This window comes from Bufo bufo, chromosome 6 (assembly GCF_905171765.1).
Source record: "Bufo bufo chromosome 6, aBufBuf1.1, whole genome shotgun sequence".
NCBI classification, from domain to species: domain Eukaryota; kingdom Metazoa; phylum Chordata; class Amphibia; order Anura; family Bufonidae; genus Bufo; species Bufo bufo.
The window spans coordinates 430,361,116-430,383,862 of record NC_053394.1 but is presented as its reverse complement, the minus strand read 5'-3'; the positions used below and the strand labels follow the sequence as shown (position 1 = coordinate 430,383,862).

The window sequence follows — 22,747 nt, the reverse complement described above, 5'->3', positions numbered from 1 at the left end:
ACAGTTTACATTATGTACCTAACAGGTCAGAGAATAAATTTTTTTGTGGGAGTGCTACTTCAACTGTGACCATTTATAACTACTCAATGGTACAAAAATATGGTGAAAATACACATCTATCTATCTATCTATCTATCTATCTATCTATCTATCTATCTATCTATCTATCTATCCATCTATCTAATTCAATTGAAATTCAAATCAGCTTTATTGGCAGGACTAAATAAATATTGGCATTGCCAAAGCAAGTGAGAAATAATTGGGTAGGGGTGGGGGAGGAGGATAGGGACACCTCCAGGGTGGGTATATACCGTAGAAGTCCATGGTATATCAGGCTCCTCTCAGTCTATGGCAGGCAATTATATATTGTGCTGCTATGGCCGCTGTGTTCTCTTCTTCCCCCAGCACAGGGATGGACTGGGACAATAAAGTGGCCCTGGACTTCAGCCAGACCGGCCCACTTTATTTTTCCCAAACACACTCAAAAAAAAACATAAGTAAAAACATTCCACTGTAAGTATAAACAGGTTTTTTATTTTTACTCTTAATTTAGAAAAAAAAATCCCCCTCCATAATGGTGCCATCCACAGATCCCCCCCATAAGTGTCATCCACAGACCCCCCCCCCCCATAAGTGTCATCCACAGACCCCCCCCCCATAACAGTGCCATCCACGGATCCCCCTCCCTATAACAGTGCCGTCATCCATAGATCCCCCTCCCCGCCACTCACAGTAGTATACATTAATAAATCGGTATCCTGCAGGCTGCAGACAGTAACTTTAATTTTAACACAGCGCTCATCTCTTTACTACCTTACATTCAGCTCCCTCCAGCCTCCAGTAACAAGTGCGGGCGGCAGCGCTCACTCACTGACGTCACGCGCCTGCGCCGCCTAGTGGGAGGAGCAGGCGTGTGACGTCAGTGAGTGAGCGCCGCCCCCACACTGCCTGCTGTTACTGGAGCTGAGTCAGTGTAAGATAGTAAAGAGATGAGCGCTGATTTTAAAGTTAACACACTGACAGCAAAAAAATTAAAATGGCTCGGGACCGGCCGGGCCCCCCCGGGGTCCGGGCCCCTTACTGGGGTATCGGCTTTACCCCCCTGATGGCGGCCCTGGCCGGCCCATAATTCGATCGGCCCACCGGGATTCTCCCGGTACTCCCGATGGCCAGTCCATCGCTGCCCCAGCAGTATGGAGAGTTTCTCTTCCTCCTCTATGGAGGTGAAGTCTGGGCAGAGATCAGACAGTCTCCTGAAGCGAGTGTCCCTCACTGCTGAGTATTTGGAGCACCGAAGCAGGAAGTGAGCCTCATCCTCCACGGCCTCCTGGTCGCACTGCTGGTACAGTCTGCTGTCCCTAGGCATGTACCTCTATAGTTGCTGCCCAGATTAAATAAGCAGGCTGTGGGCGTTCAGTCTGTAGAGGCTCAGGATCTGTCAGTCTCTGGGGTTGGGGAGTTTCTCCAGATATGGAGCAGTTTGTACTCCTTCTGTAGGCTCTGGTATACTGTCAGCTTCTGTGATGTTCTTATGTGGTTCCTCCAGACGCTGATATACTCCTCTTAGTCCTTGTGTATCGTTCTCTGGATTTCCCCGTTTGTCAGGCTGTATTGGTTGGTGGCTTGGTCAGGGTGGGTTTAGGTGACTTGTTCCTGGGTGTCTAGTTTTTTGGGGGCTTCTTAGTGCAACAAGTCTTTGTGGTGGTAGGAGCTGGGTTTGATGCTATGTAGATGGTCTCTGAATGACTGCGCCCTCTTCTGGACATCAAGGTATGGTGAGAATCTGCCTAGCTCTGCTCGACAGGCGCTGTTAGAGGTCTTTGGATGGACCTGGAGAAGGTGTTTGAAGAATTATAGGTGGAATATTTCTGTTGGCCCAGAGTCCCACTTTGGGTACGTATCCGGACCTCAGACCTCTCTGCCATACAGGAGGATGGGGGAGATGGTGCTATGAAAGATTTTAAGCCAGATGGTCACTGATGCTTTGAGATGGTGCAGACGCCTTCTTACGTCATAGAAGGTTTTGCGCGCCTTGTCTTTCAGTGTCTCTATGGCTTGTTTAAAGCTCCCTGACTGTCTAATTTCAAAGTGGACAGTTGTTTAGCAGTAAGGGAGGATGCCAGGCTGGTTTCAGATTTTTTTTTCTAGACACCATGATATTGGTTTTCTTTGGATTGATGGGCAATGCCCATGTGGTGCTGAATTTCTCCAGAATTTCCAGGTTATCTTGGAGACTTTTCTCGGTTGGTGATAGTAACAGAAGGAAGGTCTTCTGCATAAATCAAAAATTTCACCTCAGTCTCATGGAGGGTGAGACCTGGTCCTGAGAAGGACTCCGAAGCGCCGCCAACTCATTGATGTAGATGTTGGAGAGGGTTGGACTGAGACTGCAGAACTGTCTGACTCCTCGGCTCTGGAAATAAGCTGTTCTCCTCCCATTTACCTTCTATCTATCTATCTATCTATCTATCTATCTATCTATCTATCTATCTATCTATCTATCTCATATCTATCTATTATCTATCTATCTATCTATCTATCTATCTAATATCTATCTAATATCTATCTATCTATCATCTAATATCTATCTATTATCTATCTATCTATCTATCTAAGCTATGTCGTAATACTTCTTATGATAGAAGTCCTGTATCTTCATCTTGAGGCTGGTGTATGATATACACTGCTCAAAAAAATAAAGGGAACACAAAAATAACACATCCTAGATCTGAATTAATTAAATATTCTTCTGAAATACTTTGTTCTTTACATAGTTGAATGTGCTGACAACAAAATCACAGGAAAAAAAAAATGGAAATCAAATTTTTCAACCCATGGAGGTCTGGATTTGGAGTCACACTCAAAATTATTGTGGAAAAACACACTACAGGCTGATCCAACTTTGATGTAATGTCCTTAAAACAAGTCAAAATGAGGCTCAGTAGTGTGTGTGGCCTCCACGTGCCTGTATGACCTCCCTACAACGCCTGTGCATGCTCCTGATGAGGTGGCGGACGGTCTCCTGAGGGATCTCCTCCCAGACCTGGACTAAAGCATCTGCCAACTCCTGGACAGTCTGTGGTGCAACGTGACGTTGGTGGATAGAGCGAGACATGATGTCCCAGATGTGCTCAATTGGATTCAGGTCTGGGGAACGGGCGGGCCAGTCCATAGCATCAATGCCTTCGTCTTGCAGGAACTGCTGACACACTTCAGCCACATGAGGTCTAGCATTGTCTTGCATTAGGAGGAACCCAGGGCCAACCGCACCAGCATATGGTCACACAAGGGGTCTCAGGATCTCATCTCGGTACCTAATGGCAGTCAGGCTACCTCTGGCGAGCACATGGAGGGCTGTGCGGCCCTCCAAAGAAATGCCACTCCACACCATTACTGACCCAATGCCAAACCGGTCATGCTGGAGGATGTTGCAGGCAGCAGAACGTTCTCCACGGCGTCTCCAGACTCTGTCACGTCTGTCACATGTGCTCAGTGTAAGCCTGCTTTCATCTGTGAAGAGCACAGGACGCCAGTGGCGAATTTGCCAATCTTGGTGTTCTCTGGCAAATGCCAAACGTCCTGCACGGTGTTGGGCTGTAAGCACAACCCCCACCTGTGGACGTCGGGCCCTCATATCACCCTCATGGAGTCTGTTTCTGACCATTTGAGCAGACACATGCACATTTGTGGCCTGCTGGAGGTCATTTTGCAGGGCTCTGGCAGTGCTCCTCCTGTTCCTCCTTGCACAAAGGCGGAGGTATCGGTCCTGCTGCTGGGTTGTTGCCCTCCTACAGCCTCCTCCACGTCTCCTGATGTACTGGCCTGTCTCCTGGTAGCGCCTCCATGCTCTGGACACTATGCTGACAGACACAGCAAACCTTCTTGCCACAGCTTGCATTGATGTGCCATCCTGGATAAGCTGCACTACCTGAGCCACTTGTGTGGGTTGTAGACTCCGTCTCATGCTACCACTAGAGTGAAAGCACCGCCAGCATTCAAAAGTGACCAAAACATCAGCCAGGAAGCATAGGAACTGAGAAGTGGTCTGTGGTGACCACCTGCAGAACCACTCCTTTATTGGGGGTGTCTTGCTAATTGCCTATAATTTCCACCTGTTGTCTATCCCATTTGCACAACAGCATGTGAAATTGATTGTCACTCAGTGTTGCTTCCTAAGTGGACAGTTTGATTTCACAGAAGTGTGATTGACTTGGAGTTACATTGTGTTGTTTAAGTGCTCCCTTTATTTTTTTGAGCAGTGTATAACCTGCACCAAGGCTCTTTCATGCTTCCTTGCTTCTGCAGGGAGCTCCAGAGACGCAGGATCTGTTCTTCTTGCTGTAATCTCAACCACAGAGAAGAAACAATTGTTTTGGATGAAGTTGAGGAAGGAAAGACATTATTTTTAGAGTGTTCTACCCGCAGCACCTGAGAGGTTACACTCCGGGGTCCTCCTGCCAACATCCTCCCACACTGCCGAAAGGTTGAGAATTGTCTGCGCTGCCTTTCAGATTCAAAGACATCAAGCTGTTGTTTACTGAGTTTAGTAATATTTTCCAGCTTGATGATTCCGTATCCCACAAAGAAGCCAGCAGAATAAAGTCAAATTATCACCGATTTAATCAAAGGAAATATCCATTTGTTTCTGTTTCCTGTATTACAGTATGCTAATTTAGGGCAATGACATCATCAGATTGGCACAGGAGTTTGGCTGTTATGCGAGAATACAGAGGTAGCAAACTTGAATGTGACTTTAATTGGAGTAAAATGGTGTCCAGTATATAAAATCTAACTCCAGCACCCCCGATCTGTATACAATCATACACGTATGCAGCCAATCACTAGCCTCAGAGGTCTAGTGCCGTGCATACCAACAAAACCGCTAAGGCCAGTGATTGGCTGCACGAAAGGATTAGAGGGGTGAGCATTAAAAAGAGGAAGACGCTCACCGATCCCAAGGCTCCAGTCCCAATATATAATGATGGCGCACAGGGAGCTGGAATATCGCAATCCATCTGAAGTGCGGTACAGTAGAAGTAACGGCGGCGCCTCTGGCCCGGGCAAAGAAGATACGAATACAGCAGAAAACAGCCTGCATATACCACTGCAAGCCATATGTGTACATGGAGGGAAATACAGGAGGCTGCGTAACTGCGGAGAACCACCGAATGGCATACTGCATTTATATTAACACAGCATTCACTGCCTATCATACGTGTTATATCTATCTCTCTATCTATCTATCTATCTATCTATTATCTATCTATCTATCTATCTATCTATCTATCTACAGTCAGGTCCATAAATATTGGGACATGGACACAATTCTAACATTTTTAGCTCTATACACCACCACATTGGATCTGAAATGAAACAAACAAGATGCTTTATCTGCAGACTGTCAGCTTTAATTTGAGGGTATTTACATCCAAATCAGGTGAACGGTGCAGGAATTACAGCAGTTTGCATATGTGCCTCCCACTTGTTAAGGGACCAAAAGTAATGGGACAGAATAATAATCATAAATCAAACTTTCACTTTTTAATACTTGGTTGCAAATCCTTTGCAGTCAATTACAGCCTGAAGTCTGGAACACATAGACATCACCAGACGCTGGGTCTCATCCCTGGTGATGCTCTGCCAGGCCTCTACTGCAACTGTCTTCAGTTCCTGCTTGTTCTTGGGGCATTTTCCATTTAGTTTTGTCTTCAGCAAGTGAAATGCTCAATCGGATTCAGGTCCGGTGATTGACTTGGCCATTGCAGAACATTCCACTTCTTTCCCTTAAAAAACTCTTTGGTTGCTTTCGCAGTATGCTTTGGGTCATTGTCCATCTGCACTGTGAAGCGCCGTCCAATGAGTTCTGAAGCATTTGGCTGAATATGAGCAGATAATATTGCCCGAAACACTTCAGAATTCATCCTGCTGCTTTTGTCAGCAGTCACATCATCAATAAATACAAGAGAAGCAGTTCCATTGGCAGCCATACATGCCCACGCCATGACACTACCACCACCATGCTTCACTGATGAGGTGGTATGCTTAGGATCATGAGCAGTTCCTTTCCTTCTCCATACTCTTCTCTTCCCATCACTCTGGTACAAGTTGATCTTGGTCTCATCTGTCCATAGGATGTTGTTCCAGAACTGTGAAGGCTTTTTTAGATGTCGTTTGGCAAACTCTAATCTGGCCTTCCTGTGTTTGAGGCTCACCAATGGTTTACATCTAGTGGTGAACCCTCTGTATTTACTCTGGTGAAGTCTTCTCTTGATTGTTGACTTTGACACACATACACCTACCTCCTGGAGAGTGTTCTTGATCTGGCCAACTGTTGTGAAGGGTGTTTTCTTCACCAGGGAAAGAATTCTTCGGCCATCCACCACAGTTGTTTTCCGTGGTCTTCCGGGTCTTTTGGTGTTGCTGAGCTCACCGGTGCATTCCTTCTTTTTAAGAATGTTCCAAACAGTTGTTTTGGCCGCGCCTAATGTTTTTGCTCTCTCTCTGATGGGTTTGTTGTGTTTTTTCAGCCTAATGATGGCTTGCTTCACTGATAGTGACAGCTCTTTGGATCTCATCTTGAAAGTTGACAGCAACAGATTCCAAATGCAAATAGCAGACTGGAAATGACCTCTGGACCTTTTATCTGCTCATTGTAATTGGGATAATGAGGGAATAACACACACCTGGCCATGGAACAGCTGAGAAGCCAATTGTCCCATTACTTTTGGCCCCTTAACAAGTGGGAGGCACATATCAAAACTTCTGTAATTCCTGCACCGTTCACCTGATTTGGATGTAAATACCCTCAAATTAAAGCTGACAGTCTGCAGGTAAAGCACATCCTGTTTGTTTCATTTCAAATCCATTGTGGTGGAGTATAGAGCCAAAAATGTTAGAATTGTGTTGATGTCCCAATATTTATGGACCTGACTGTATCTATCTATCTATTTATCTCATATCTATCTATCTATCTATCTATCTATCTATCTATCTATCTAATGTCTATTGAAAGGAGACGTGTCACCAGAAATGTTATCAGCAGATAGTAGCAAATCTCCCTTTTTCTAATCTCTTTTTATTTTCTGATTCTCATTGCAGATGTATTTCTTCTATTTCCTGAACATGACTATGAGGGCGGCCATCTTGAACATGATTATGAGGGCGGCCATCTTGAACATGACTATGAGGGCGGCCATCTTGAACATGATTATGAGGGCGGCCATCTTGAACATGATTATGAGGGCGGCCATCTTGAACATGATTATGGGGGTGGCCATCTTGCCTGAGCTGTTCTTAACAGCATTTAGAAAGCATTAAGAAAATTGCTCTCCAGCAGCCATATGGGCTAGAGGCTCAATGGACAGGAGGGGACCTCATTGACTTCTATGGGAGAGGTCATTGTACAGGGAGGGGATAGATAAGCTCTGACAATAACCTGTTGTGAATGGTGGATCCTGTCTTATCTATACACAGAAGTGATGTCATTACAGGCAGGATTAGAATGACGGATGAGCAGATAGCTGCAGGGAAGTGATCTGTAAAGACCGAGAAGTGGCGCCCATTCTTAGGCTTAGTGTTCAGTGCAAAAACTGCAGGATTTTATGTTTTTTGTTTAAATATAGATATTGACATGGAAAATTTCAACTAATATAATCAACAATGCTTTAAAGGGAATCTGTCACCTCCAGCAATCCCTAGTAAGCACGGCAATGCTGCCTCTGACTGCGGATCAGTAGTTCGTATGTCAGTGCGCACTGCCATCCCCTCACTATGTGCCTGCAAACAGCCATGAAATGCATTGACCCCAGGAGAAGTCCTCTCTCTCCATGGCCAGTTTGTGGCCGCAGAGCGCAGAAATAGGGGGGGATCTGCAGATGTCGTATACATGTATTACTGTAGGGCCAGAGGTGACAGGTTCCCTTTAAACATAAAAACGTGATTGTACCAATAAGTCATTTACTGAAGACACATTCACGTTAACTCTCTCTCATCCAGCTATCTATCTGTAGGTTTATCTCAGACTGTACCTGAGAGCTTCTAAGAAGGTCAATGAGTGATCACAGAAGGCCACTTTGCACTGCTTGATGGGAAGGAAGCGTTCCTTCCTGACAATCGCCTGCTCGTCAGTGGATGAGACACATTAACATGCAGCGATCTCCTCCACAGTACAGGGAGCAGTGATCGCTAATGCCGTTGCTCGTCGCCATACAGAAGGGTTCCTTCCTGACAATCGCCTGCTCGTCAGTGGATGAGACACATTAACATGCAGCGATCTCCTCCACAGTACAGGGAGCAGTGATCGCTAATGCCGTTGCTCGTCGCCATACAGAAGGGTTCCTTCCTGACAATCGCCTGCTCGTCAGTGGATGAGACACATTAACATGCACCAATGATCTATTATCCGATGAACGAGCATTTTGCTTGTTCATTGTGTAATCAGCGGCACCTTTAAGAGGGCCGCTTATCGCTAATGAGCGTTTGTACGAACACTTACTGGTGATAGTCTGCTCTAGTATTGGGCAGTGTAAAGGGGCTTTATTGCCCAAGGGCCTGGTAAGTATAGTCGTACGTTGGACCCTATGGAATATGTAGTGGGATACAGTGAAACAGTCTTCTCCTTAGAGCAGGAAGTGGCCATGACAGCAAGCAGAGATCTGGAAAACGTTATATATATTAGCGGGTTTAGAGGTGTGAATGTGTAAATTGCCCCTTAGTATGAAGCGTCTCCTGATATTGGACAAAGGGTCTTTCTTGGTGCCACCTCTGCCCACACTGTGCATGGGACGGGCACTTTAATTGAAAGCCTGTTGTACTAACCTCCAACATCCCTGGATCTGCCACCACGTGATTTATTGTCTCGCCTATGCGAGATAAAAGTTAATAAATATTCACCGCTCCCGAGTCTCCGGGAGCGCTTTATAATTTCCTCTTTGTCTTTCCGAGAAAAATATTACTTTACTGTATATGCAAAAGAAATTAGCCGGTGTATTTGAGATATCCTTCCCGGGTAAGTCAGATGATTGCGGCGGAGTCGCCAAGTCTGTTCATTCATACATATACAGAGGAAGCCCTCAGCCCTGGCGCTGACACTGAGGAATTCTGTCCTGTGCTCTCCGCACATCGGGTGCGTCACCGCAAAGTGAGCAATTTGGTTTTTTGGCTAAACGGTTTGCGCGGTAAATGATATTAGATGGAGGGTGCACTGTAAAATCTCTCAAGTGACAGTGAAAGGCAATTCATCTCCCTAAACGTCCTAAAAAAATTCAGCAAATCCATAAATGCATTGTACCGATCAAGAAATATTCTTTTACATCGTTCCAGCAGAAGTAGAATTTGACCTCCCCCCCATCCCTCGGGCAAATCTTCTCAAGGATTCATGATTTACAAATGTATGCCACGATGTTTCCGAGGTCCTCGTGAGTTGCTTGTCCATTCCCCCTCTGTTGTCATCTGTGCCTGTTTTACCAGAACAAAAATGGGCAAGGATGACAGAGGAAGGGGGGAAGGTGGATCCGTCTGCATTATTGTTCTGGGCGAAGATTTGGCTTTCATCTGCGACCTTTGGTTGTAGAAAAAAGAGGCGTGATTGAGATCTAGCGTGAGGTCAGGAGAAAAAGGTGAAGAAGAAATGGTGGTGGAGCACCAGCTTGAGTGTTTCTCCATAAGTCCTCATTCTGTTGTCTCCATCCATTACCTTATTCTTTTCTGTTGCCATCTGTTTCCGTTTTTTAAAAACAGGCATAGATAAAAGGAGAAACAGAGCTGGAGAGAAACAGCTACTTTGGGCTTCCAGCTTCCAGCAAATACTCTTGGTGGTCTTCATTTATGAAAGGTAGGGTTTTTCGAGAAAGTTGGGTCAAAAGCAATGGAGCATTTCTAAGATCAGGTACGGTCTGACGGATGCTATTAGTTGGTGTACTTCAGTTCTTCATGCAACAGTGAAGTTACTAATTTCTTAGGCAGGCGTTGGGGTGGGGTGGTTGGAGTTTGGGTTAGTCTAAACCAGGGTTTCTCAACTCTGGTCCTCGGGACCCACCTACTGGTCAGGATTTGAGAATATCCCACAGAATGAATACCTGTGGTAAGTTCTGATGCATGGACACTAATTATATCACCTGCTCAATACTAAGGAAATCCTGAAAACATCACTGGTAGGTGGGTCCCGAGGACCGGAGTTGAGAAACCCTGGTCTAAACCATCATCCGAATATACAGCACCAGAAGTATGTTCCATTTTGGCATCGAGATGAAAGAGAGTTTTATAAATTTCACCTAGAGTTTACATACATAAAGCAGAAACACAGAAAGGCAATGCACATGAAATGCGCTAGCAGCAGCATGTTGACCGGTCATCAATGCTGACCACCTGCCCAAGGCAATGAACATGAAATGAAATGAACGACACCTACTTAATCTCTTCAGAGAGGAATATTTACTTGGATTGGTCTTGACGGCCGACTCGTAGGATGGGGGGAGGTGGGAGAGGTTCTGAAAGGATCGGGAGAAGGAAAGGTCATACGGTTCCGTCGCAGAGGTCAGGATGTTGTTCACACGTGGTTTTTCTGTTAGAAACAAAATAAATATGTAAAATAAGACAGAGCATGAGCCAGTCTACTACAAACATACAAAGCTATACATCTTCCTATATATAGTGATATGGAGCATGCTGGTATAACCTGGGTATCTCCTGTATATAATTATATATGTACAGCTGGTATAAGTTATACATCTTCTTGTATATAGTGATATGGAGCATGCTGGTATAACCTGGGTATCTCCTGTATATAATTATATATGTACAGCTGGTATAAGTTATACATCTTCTTGTATATAGTGATATGGACCATGCTGGTATAACCTGGGCATCTCCTGTATATAATTATATATGTACAGCTGGTATAAGTTATACATCTTCTTGTATATTGTGATATAGAGCATGCTGGTATAACCTGGGTATCTCCTGTATATAATTATATATGTACAGCTGGTATAAGTTATACATCTTCTTTTATATAGTGATATGGAGCATGCTGGTATAACCTGGGTATCTCCTGTATATAATTATATATGTACAGCTGGTATAAGTTATACATCTTCTTGTATATAGTGATATGGACCATGCTGGTATAACCTGGGTATGTCCTGTATATAATTATATATGTACAGCTGGTATAAGTTATACATCTTCTTCTATATAGTGATATGGACCATGCTGGTATAACCTGGGCATCTCCTGTATATAATTATATATGTACAGCTGGTATAAGTTATACATCTTCTTGTATATAGTGATATGGACCATGCTGGTATAACCTGGGCATCTCCTGTATATAATTATATATGTACAGCTGGTATAACCTGGGTATCTCCTGTATATAATTATATATGTACAGCTGGTATAGGTTATACATCTTCTTGTATATAGTGATATGGAGCATACTGGTATAACCTGGGCATCTCCTGTATATAATTATATATGTACAGCTGGTATAAGTTATACATCTTCTTGTATATAGTGATATGGAGCATGCTGGTATAACCTGGGTATCTTCTGTATATAATTATATATGTACAGCTGGTATAAGTTATACGTCTTCTTGTATATAGTGATATGGACCATGCTGGTATAACCTGGGTATCTTCTGTATATAATTATATATGTACAGCCGGTATAAGTTATACATCTTCTTTTATATAGTGATATGGACCATGCTGGTATAACCTGGGTATCTCCTGTATATAATTATATATGTACAGCTGGTATAAGTTATACATCTTCTTGTATATAGTGATATGGACCATGCTGGTATAACCTGGGTATCTCCTGAATATAATTATATATGTACAGCTGGTATAACCTAGGCATCTCCTGTATATAATTATATATGTACAGCTGGTATAAGTTATACATCTTCTTGTATATAGTGATATGGAGCATGCTGGTATAACCTGGGTATCTCCTGTATATAATTATATATGTACAGCTGGTATAAGTTATACATCTTCCTGTATATAGTGATATGGAGCATGCTGGTATAACCTGGGCATCTCCTGTATATAATTATATATGTACAGCTGGTATAAGTTATACATCTTCTTGTATATAGTGATATGGACCATGCTGGTATAACCTGGGTATCTCCTGTATATAATTATATATGTACAGCTGGTATAAGTTATACATCTTCTTGTATATAGTGATATGGACCATGCTGGTATAACCTGGGTATCTCCTGTATATAATTATATATGTACAGCTGGTATAAGTTATACATCTTCTTGTATATAGTGATATGGACCATGCTGGTATAACCTGGGTATCTCCTGTATATAATTATATATGTACAGCTGGTATAAGTTATACATCTTCTTGTATATAGTGATATGGAGCATGCTGGTATAACCTGGGTATCTCCTGTATATAATTATATATGTACAGCTGGTATAAGTTATACATCTTCTTTTATATAGTGATATGGACCATGCTGGTATAACCTGGGCATCTCCTGTATATAATTATTTTTGTACAGCTGGTATAAGTTATACATCTTCTTGTATATAGTGATATGGAGCATGCTGGTATAACCTGGGCATCTCCTGTATATAATTATATATGTACAGCTGGTATAAGTTATACATCTTCTTGTATATAGTGATATGGAGCATGCTGGTATAACCTGGGTATCTCCTGTATATAATTATATATGTACAGCTGGTATAAGTTATACATCTTCTTGTTTATAGTGATATGGACCATGCTGGTATAACCTGGGCATCTCCTGTATATAATTATATATGTACAGCTGGTATAAGTTATACATCTTCTTGTATATAGTGATATGGAGCATGCTGGTATAACCTGGGCATCTCCTGTATATAATTATATATGTACAGCTGGTATAAGTTATACATCTTCTTGTTTATAGTGATATGGACCATGCTGGTATAACCTGGGCATCTTCTGTATATAATTATATATGTACAGCTGGTATAAGTTATACATCTTCTTGTATATAGTGATATGGACCATGCTGGTATAACCTGGGCATCTCCTGTATATAATTATATATGTACAGCTGGTATAAGTTATACATCTTCTTGTATATAGTGATATGGAGCATGCTGGTATAACCTGGGCATCTCCTGTATATAATTATATATGTACAGCTGGTATAAGTTATACATCTTCTTGTTTATAGTGATATGGACCATGCTGGTATAACCTGGGCATCTTCTGTATATAATTATATATGTACAGCTGGTATAAGTTATACATCTTCCTGTAAATAGTGATATGGAGCATGCTGGTATAACCTGGGCATCTCCTGTATATAATTATATACAGTACAGACCAAAAGTTTGGACACACCTTCTTATTCAAAGAGTTTTCTTTATTTTCATGACTATGAAGGCATCAAAACTATGAATTAACACACGTGGAATTATATACATAACAAACAAGTGTGAAACAACTGAAAATATGTCATATTCTAGGTTCTTCAAAGTAGCCACCTTTTGCTTTGATTACTGCTTTGCACACTCTTGGCGTTCTCTTGATGAGCTTCAAGAGGTAGTAATCAAAGCAAAAGGTGGCTACTTTGAAGAACCTAGAATATGACATATTTTCAGTTGTTTCACACTTGTTTGTTATGTATATAATTCCACGTGTGTTAATTCATAGTTTTGATGCCTTCATAGTCATGAAAATAAAGAAAACTCTTTGAATGAGAAGGTGTGTCCAAACTTTTGGTCTGTACTGTATGTACAGCTGGTATAAGCTTTTATCCATTAGAACATTTTAGTATATCACTTCCTGTGGCCTTAAAAAAAGGATATTGTATAAAATACGACCACTACCAGGTACATCACAGAGAATGTCAGTTTGTACATAAATATAGTTTAGGAAAAAAGGCATCTGCTATTTTTGCCAGCAGTCACACATCTGAACACTTTGGAAGCTTTAAGCTTCATTTACATATGTTTCAAGAACAAACTCCACAGTGGGAGATGTATGTTCTGCTCCAATCTCTGCAGAGCTGAGGTCACTGTCAATCAGCAGCGCTCTCTTTAATTGTCTGAACTACGAATAGACGTCTCGGGGAGTTCTAGGGACCGAGCCAGAATCAGAATTCTCCCATGCGAAACTTTGCTCCAGTATCAAAAGAAAGCGACTTATGTAATTTGCTGTCAACTCCACTGAGTTTCGATTTAAGGGAGAACCTGTCACCAGAAAATGCAATGAAATCTGCAGGCACCATGTTATAGAGCAGGAGAAGCCGAGCAGATCAATATATAGCTGTGTGCGAAAAGATTCTGTATAACTTGTAATTTATATATTTACCATATTTTACAGACTATAAGACACACCTAGGATTTGGAGGAAAATCCTCATCAGACCCCCAAATCAGATTACATTCTTCATCAGACTTCAGATTAGATCCCATCAGCAGACCCTCAAGCTCCATCAGACCTAAGATGAGATCCTCATCAGACCCCCAAGTTCAATGAGCCTCAGATCAGACACTCAGACCACCCCCAAGCTCCATCAGCCTCAGATCAGACACTCAGACCCCCAAGCTCCATCAGCCTCAGATCAGACCCCCATCAGCCTCAGATCAGACCCCCATCAGCCTCAGATCAGACCCCCATCAGCCTCAGATCAGACCCCCATCAGCCTAAGATCAGACCCCCATCAGCCTCAGATCAGACCACATTAGCCTCAGATCAGACCCCCATCAGCCTCAGATCAGACCCCCATCAGCCTCAGATCAGACCCCCATCAGCCTCAGATCAGACCTCCATCAGCCTCAGATCAGACCACATTAGCCTCAGATCAGACCTCCATCAGCCTCAGATCAGACCCACATTAGCCTCAGATCAGACCCCCATCAGCCTCAGATCAGACCCCCATCAGCCTCAGATCAGACCACATCAGCCTCAGAGCAGACAATAAAAAATAAATAAAATAAACTTACCTTGCTTGCTACCGACGGTGCTACCAGTCGCTCACCGCTCCCTGGTGATCTTCTGGCCCGCACTACACTGTGACCGGACATTGCTCAGCATCAGGTCATAGTGTGAACCACACTGCACAACGTCCTGACACTGCACGCCATCAAGACACAGTGCAGACCAAAGTTGGAAGAAGACCAGGTAGGGTGAGTAGAGCCACCACTGCGCTTCCTTCACCACTCTTGCGTCTTCTGCATACTAATGACGTGGGAATTAACATTCGGACTATAAGATGCACTTCCATTTCCCCCTCACTTTTGGGGGGAAAATATGCGTCTATGGTATAGCTCTGCCTTTTTCCACTTCCTGTGAAGAGCTATCAGAATAGGAGGGAGGAGTTATCAGTGATTGATTATGTGTATACCTGTGTGTACAAGTGTCATAACTGATAACACCTCCTCCTGTACCGATAGCTCTTCACAGGAAGTGGAAAAAGCAGAGATATAAATGTATAAATTACAGGTTTTACGGAATCTTTTCCCGTACAGCTATATATCGTTCTGCTAAGCTCCCCCTGCTCTATAACATGGTGCTTTCAGACTGCATTTCACTTTGTGGTCACAGGTCTTGTTTAAAGTTTCTAGCTTCATATCTAGAGTTAATAAAACTACCGGAATATATTCCCTGGGAACACTATTAGACATGGTCAACTCAATGCAGGTTCCTGAGATTCTCGTATCGATGTTGCATATGATGGACTGTGAAGTACTTTAAATGGTGTTCGTGCCAAAATCGTTTATCATCTATTCACTGGATAGTTGATAAGTAGAGATTAGCGAAGCGAGCTTCGGATGCTACATCCAAAGCCGCTTCGCAAAAAAAGTGTTATAATACTGTACAGAGATTCGTCCCCGTATAGTATTAGGCTCCATTCACACGTCCGCAAGTGTGGTCTGCATCCGTTCCACAATTGTGCAGAACGGGTGCGGACCAATTCATTCTCTATGGGGACGGAATAGATGCGGAGAGCACACTATGTGCTCTCCGCATCCGCATTTCTGGAGCGCGGCCCCGATCTTCAGGTCCACAGCTCCACAAGAAAATAGAGCATATCCTATTTTTGTCCGCAGCTGCGGAAAGAAAAGGACTTCTCTATTTAGTGCCACGGACGTGTGAATGGACAGTTAGAATGTATGGGCTCTGATGAACCGAAGTAAGTTATTCGGGAAGTGGCGCAAAACTTTGTTAAATAACTTCAGTAATTGATTATTACAGTGAAAAAACAATTTAAATCTTGGAACCGAACTCGGCTTCTGTTCTGAGTGGTACCTTTGAACCGAAAGTAGAGTTCGATTCCAAGGTTTTTCACTGTAATAATCAATTACTGAAATTATTCAAAGAAGTCATGCGCGACTTCGTGAATAACAGACTTTGCCTCATAGGAGGCAGTACATTCTAATGCTGTATGGAGAAGGATCTCCATACATCATTATAACAAATTTTTTAGCGAAGCGACTTTGGATGTATCATCTCTAGTGATAAGTGCTAGATTGGTGAGGGTAAAATTGCAGGAACCCACACCGATCACCAGAATCGAGGACCCAGGTCTCCAATTCTGACCAGCCGCAGGACAAAGGCTAGGGAAGTTTGTAATGGTGTTGGTGTTTAGCATAATCCCTGCCGCTCCATTCTAGACTAAGATCTGGTCTTGCGACTGCGGGAAATGGAGAACTTAGATCTTCCACTGGTGTGAGTCAGCTGGGACCTCCAGGATCTACCATTTTTCACCTATCCAGTGAATAGGTGATATATTTTACTGATTGGAATGCCTCTTTAAAGAAGCACCCACCTTGCGCTATCTTCTGAGACATCAGAAGTCACCAATAGCGGGTGGTGGTAATACAAAACCTACACCGGTTTTGGTTTTGTATATGGTAGGATTATGTAAGATTTAAGGTTCTCTTCTGATATGTCATGGAGACAGATTGGAAGAGATGATGATGGGCATTGTGAATATGGGATCTCCACTGACTTTCTAAGACTGTGGTTATTGCTAAAGTGCCCAATGCTTTTATAATTTGGTCAGAGGTGACATGAATAATTTCCAGCCAAGTTCTTTGAAGAACAGATGAGTTTAAGAAAACCACATAGTTATGAGGACTTCATCAATCTTGTCATGGATAAAATCCACAGAAATCTAACAGGTTTCATTCTGCACCTACATGCTACCATGACTATCTACTACTGTCTGCTACAACCAGACTAACTTCTCAGTCACATATCATACCTTACAAGGCCAATTTCATCAGAACACTCAGGAACCCCAGCAAGCTTCTGGGAATGTGATCTTTACCAAATGGAGGTCATCAGAATTTTGAGCAAGTGTGAATGACCATGAGGCAATCCTGACAAAACAGGGCTCTTTCCCAGTTTGCTATATCCATGGATATTCCAGCTTTAATAGTAGTGATGAGCGGCATAGGCAATATTCAAATTTGCGATATTTTCCCAAATTTATGGCCAAATATTCGCCATACATTTGCAAATTCATGATTGCAAAAATTGGTAATGTATAGTATATACAGTCAGGTCCATAAATATTGGGACTTCGACACAATTCTAACATTTTTGGCTCTTTAAACCACCACAATGGATTTGAAATGAAACAAACAAGATGTGCTTTACCTGCAGACTGTCAGCTGTAATTTGAGGGTATTTACATCCACATCAGGTGAACGGTGCGAATTACAGCAGTTTGCATCTGTGCCTCCCACTTATTATGGGACAAAAAGTAATGGGACAGTATAATAATCATAAATCAAACTTTCACTTTTTAATACTTGGTTGCAAATCCTTTGCAGTCAATTACAGCCTGAAGTCTGGAACGCATAGACATCACCAGACGCTGGGTCTCATCCCTGGTGATGCTCTGCCAGGCCTCTACTGCAACTGTCTTCAGTTCCTGCTTGTTCTTGGGGCATTTTCCCTTCAGTTTTGTCTTCAGCAAGTGAAATGCATGCTCAATCGGATTCAGGTCAGGTGATTGACTTGGCCATTGCAGAACATTCCACTTCTTTCCCTTAAAAAACTCTTTGGTTTCTTTTGCAGTATGCTTTGGGTCATTGTCCATCTGCACTGTGAAGCGCCGTCCAATGAGTTCTGAAGCATTTGGCTGAAAATGAGCAGATAATATTGCCCGAAACACTTCAGAATTCATCCTGCTGCTTTTGTCAGCAATCACATCATCAATAAATACAAGAGAACCAGTTCCATTGGCAGCCATACATGTCCACGCCATGACACTACCACCACCATGCTTCACTGATGAGGTGGTATGCTTAGGATCATGAGCAGTTCCTTTCCTTCTCCATACTCTTCTCTTCCCATCACTCTGGTACAAGTTGATCTTGGTCTCATCTGTCTATAGGATGTTGTCCCAGAACTGTGAAGGCTTTTTTAGATGTCGTTTGGCAAACTCTAATCTGGCCTTCCTGTTTTTGAGGCTCACCAATGGTTTACATCTTGTGTTGAACCCTCTGTATTCACTCTGGTGAAGTCTTCTCTTGATTGTTGACATTGACACACATACACCTACCTCCTGGAGAGTGTTCTTGATCTGGCCAACTGTTGTGAAGGGTGTTTTCTTCACCAGGGAAAGAATTCTTGGGTCATCCACCACAGTTGTTTTCCGTGTTCTTCCAGGTCTTTTGGTGTTGCTGAGCTCACCGGTGAGTTCCTTCTTTTTAAGAATGTTCCAAACATTTGTTTCCAAATGGAAATAGCAGACTGGAAATGACCTCTGGACCTTTTATCTGCTCATTGTAATTGGGATAATGAGGGAATAACACACACCTGGCCATGGAACAGCTGAGAAGCCAATTGTCCCATTACTTTTGGTCCCTTAACAAGTAGGAGGCACATATGCAAACTGATGTAATTCCTACACCATTCACCTGATTTAGATGTAAATACCCTCAAATTAAAGCTGACAGTCTGCAGGTAAAGCACATCTTGTTCGTTTAATTTCAAATCTATTGTGGTGGTGTATAGAGCCAAAAATGTTAGAATTCTGTCGATGTCCCAATATTTATGGACCTGACTGTATATTGCACGCACAACTTCATTACCTATAACATATAGTAAATAGACAATCACACAAAAGCTATATGCCAAATGCCGGGTATGTGCAAGCCAACAACCTATCCATGAGACAGGTAGTCAGTATACCTTATAATGACACTCTTGTGCATTATGTGACATTCAAGAACAGCTCTCCTTTTTTTCCCCCTCAGATAGGAATATTTACGATCACTCATAAACGTTCTATCCCATCATCATCAGACGTTATTGCATACTTTCTTATCAAGTTCTATCATTCCTAAATGTTCCATCGCGTCTGAGGCATTTAAAACCAGCTCTCATCTGACTGAGAGCCAGTAAGCTTCAAAGTTGCTTGATTTTTGTTGGATGGCTTGGAGGACCTGTGCACCTAGATCATTATAATAAGGGCGACAAAAATGGAAAAAAATTTTGGGGATGCCAGCTAACTTTTCTCTCACTGCTTAGGAGGGCTGCATACAAATTTTCAGTTTTCTAATTGTCCTAACATTTATATTCAATAACCTTTTTATACTGTTTTGTCATGTAAACTCATTTACATAAATATGGGCATTTGGGAAAGACGTGCAAATTAGCAGAATCTGCCTTGCTTTTCAGCTGAAACACTATTTGCATGTCTTTCCCAAATGCCCATGTTTATGTAAATGAGTTTACATGACAAAACAGTATAGAAAGGTTATTGAATATAAATGTTAGGACAATTAGAAAACTGAACATTTTTATGCAGCCCTCCTAAGCAGTGAGAGAAGAGTTAGCTGGCATCCCAAAATTTGTTTTTCAATTTTTGTCACCCTAATGATAATGATCTAGGTGCGCAGGTCCCCCAAGCCATCAAACAAAAATCAAGCAACTTTGAGGCTTAATGTCTCATTGCACACAAGGCTTTCATTGTAATGTATGCTGACTGTACCCATCTCATGGATGGATTGTTGGCTTGCACATACCTGGCTTTTGGTATATAGCCTTTGTGTGATTGTCTGTTATATGTTGTCTATTGTATGTTATAGCTGATGTTTTTTTCTTAAAATAATATAGCATCTATAAAAAGAAATTATAAATGATATGTAGGAAAATACTTATAATAAAAGTGTATTAATGATAGGTAAAAAAATAACTATAAAAAAAGTATGGATAATAGATAGCATAGTAAGGATAAAGAGAAGCTATACAATAAGTAAAAAAACATTATAGGTTTATCTAGTGATATAAAAAAAATCTAGAATATTCGTGATTACGAAGATATACGCGAATTCTCACAGTGCCAAAATTCACGATTAGAATATTCACGCTCAACACTATTTAACAGTTTAATGGTGACTCCATTTGTTGAAAACAAACCTTGAACATATCAGGTTTATCTGCACAATGTATTTCTTTCATCGCATGCAGTGGTTTTTATGGTGCCAACATTAGTATTTGGTTGGATTTGCTCTGAAGCTAGGTGGAATACCCTAATATTATTACCATACATTGTCAAACATGTACATTAATTACTTACATTTCTAAGAAACAAATACATTAAAACAATATGGAATACAATACAGTACAATACAGAACAGATACAAACAATGAAAAAAAACTACATAAATGATGTGTGAAGGCCCCAGCCATATGAGTTTACAATCTATAATCATAAATATTCTTCAGCACCAGGACTAACTAACCCTGCTTCATCCTTTCCCAAATAGTATCATATGTCATCAGGGCACTATGATATCAACTGGTGATCTTAGGGTGCAAGGGGGCCAATGGGCTCTCAAGTCATAAGGTCATCGATGCAGGTAGGACCGCTGCAACCCTAACTGTTATCTATGGACTAACAGGGTTGAAAGGGAAATTGTAGAAATCCAGTGGTTAGACTGTATTTATATGAGGTCCTGAAACTGGGAAATCGTCTTACCGTTTGTGGGTGTCTGGGAGGAGTTATTGAGCACGAGGTGATTATAATTTTGCTGATGGTCACCTAAAAGAAAATACAATGTACTCTATAAATAAAACATCTTATTTTTGGATGATATGGTTGAAGATGGTTAGATGTTGTGAAGGTCATTATTCTGTATATAATACATCTCTTACTTGTGTACTATATTTGCTTTGTGCCTGTTTTTGCATGTACTTGTATTGAGAAGATGAGACTTGTTTGAGAAGCCAGTTGTGTTCCTACCTTGAGTGTAGATTTGCCACTTGGTGATTCATGAGGAGTAAGAACGAAAATGAATAAAGAAAGATGAAGACACCAAGGCGACTACTTAATCCAGAAGGAGTCTTAAATATATAGAAGGTCTATGGGCAGGTTTATATCATCACCTGGATCAACTTCACACCACACAATCTCAAAAATGATTACAAGAACGAGATCTGGACCATACCAAGAATATCAAAATACACTTTTGTCAAAACATTCAAATAAATCTATTATTATTCCAACCTCAACATGGTGAACCGTAAAAATCCATCGATCACTTAACATACACAACTCTGTCCCAATGAGGCCCACAAGATTGAAATAGATAAGTCCAAAGTGTGAGTTTCATAATCGTTAAGGAGTTTTTTCTTGACGAGGATGAAGAATGCTATTCTGTGTTTTAGTGGAGGCTACTCAAATGGTTGGGAGCTAATGGACCCTAAAAGAGAGGGCATTGTGAGGTTCTCAACATGGAACAGGATCCTATCAGTATAATAGCTTATGGTTTGAGCTGCTGGACCGTCACAGTCTATGTCTTCTGCTGGAAAACCCTTTTAACCTAAAACAGGACCTTTCCCACATGTAATTACTACAATTTCCCATAATAACAATTCTAGAACATTTGTTCCTCCTGAAAATTTAGGAATTAATTCCAGGGGAGATTAGGAATTTATTGACCCTGGAAAAAATATCAAACTGGCCTAATTTTTTTGTTGGATTTGAATTGGCAGCAGTTGGGGGTAACACATGTCGACAGGGTTAGCAAACTGTCACTGTAGCCATATAGATGGTAGGTCGGGCCAACGGAAAAATACAAAGGAATATATCTTTAAAGGGGTCCTTTTGGTGGCATATTGCTCGATATGCCACTGACGTCAGATAGGGTTAGGGTACAGGAGACCCAAACCTATCTCCATTAAGGGCCCCCAAAAGGGAAAGAGAGCACACCGCGCAAGCGCAGCCATCCTCCATTCACTTCTACAGGGATTATGAAAATAGCCGAGCACCAGATAGTCCGGAATTCCGATAGCGAGGAATGAAGAGGTCGCCATGCATGCACAGTGCACTCTCCACTCAGTTCTTTGGGAATTCCGAAAATAACCAAGCACGCTTAGTCAGCTATGTTCGGAACTGCCATAGAAGTCAGTAGATAGTATGCGCGGTAAACTCTCCTTCACTTTCGGGGGTCCATTCTAGAGATAAGAACAGGTCCCAGAGGTGAGACCTGCACCTATCTCTGACATTGGTGGCATATTCTATTACAGATATAGTCCTATAGTGAAATAACCAGGCAGAAGTTGAATATAATGATATCTTATTCATACATTTCTAGGAGGAATAGTAGAGTAACAGCACAAGTGTTCCAAGAAAAACTCTTAGAATTCTTATTTCATGAAGAATGGAAGAATTTGCTAAAATAGATATGAAAGTTCCTTGATACAAATCCTGCGACACTAATGTCATACAAGTAAGCACCCTATAGTCCAACACG

The 22,747-nt window shown here is 41.9% G+C and overlaps 1 protein-coding gene across 1 annotated transcript in view; it reads right to left on the bottom strand.

Moving 5' to 3' along the window:
- The window catches only part of SHISA6 (shisa family member 6), a 320,679-nt gene that overhangs the window by 1,701 nt on the left and 296,231 nt on the right, over positions 1-22,747 (bottom strand). Inside the window, exons 4-5 of the mRNA XM_040434916.1 lie at positions 20,971-21,033; positions 10,409-10,561 (exon numbers count right to left, since the gene is read on the bottom strand). Of these exons, the coding sequence (XP_040290850.1) occupies positions 10,409-10,561; positions 20,971-21,033 (216 nt within the window). The remainder of the gene's footprint in view (positions 1-10,408; positions 10,562-20,970; positions 21,034-22,747) is intronic.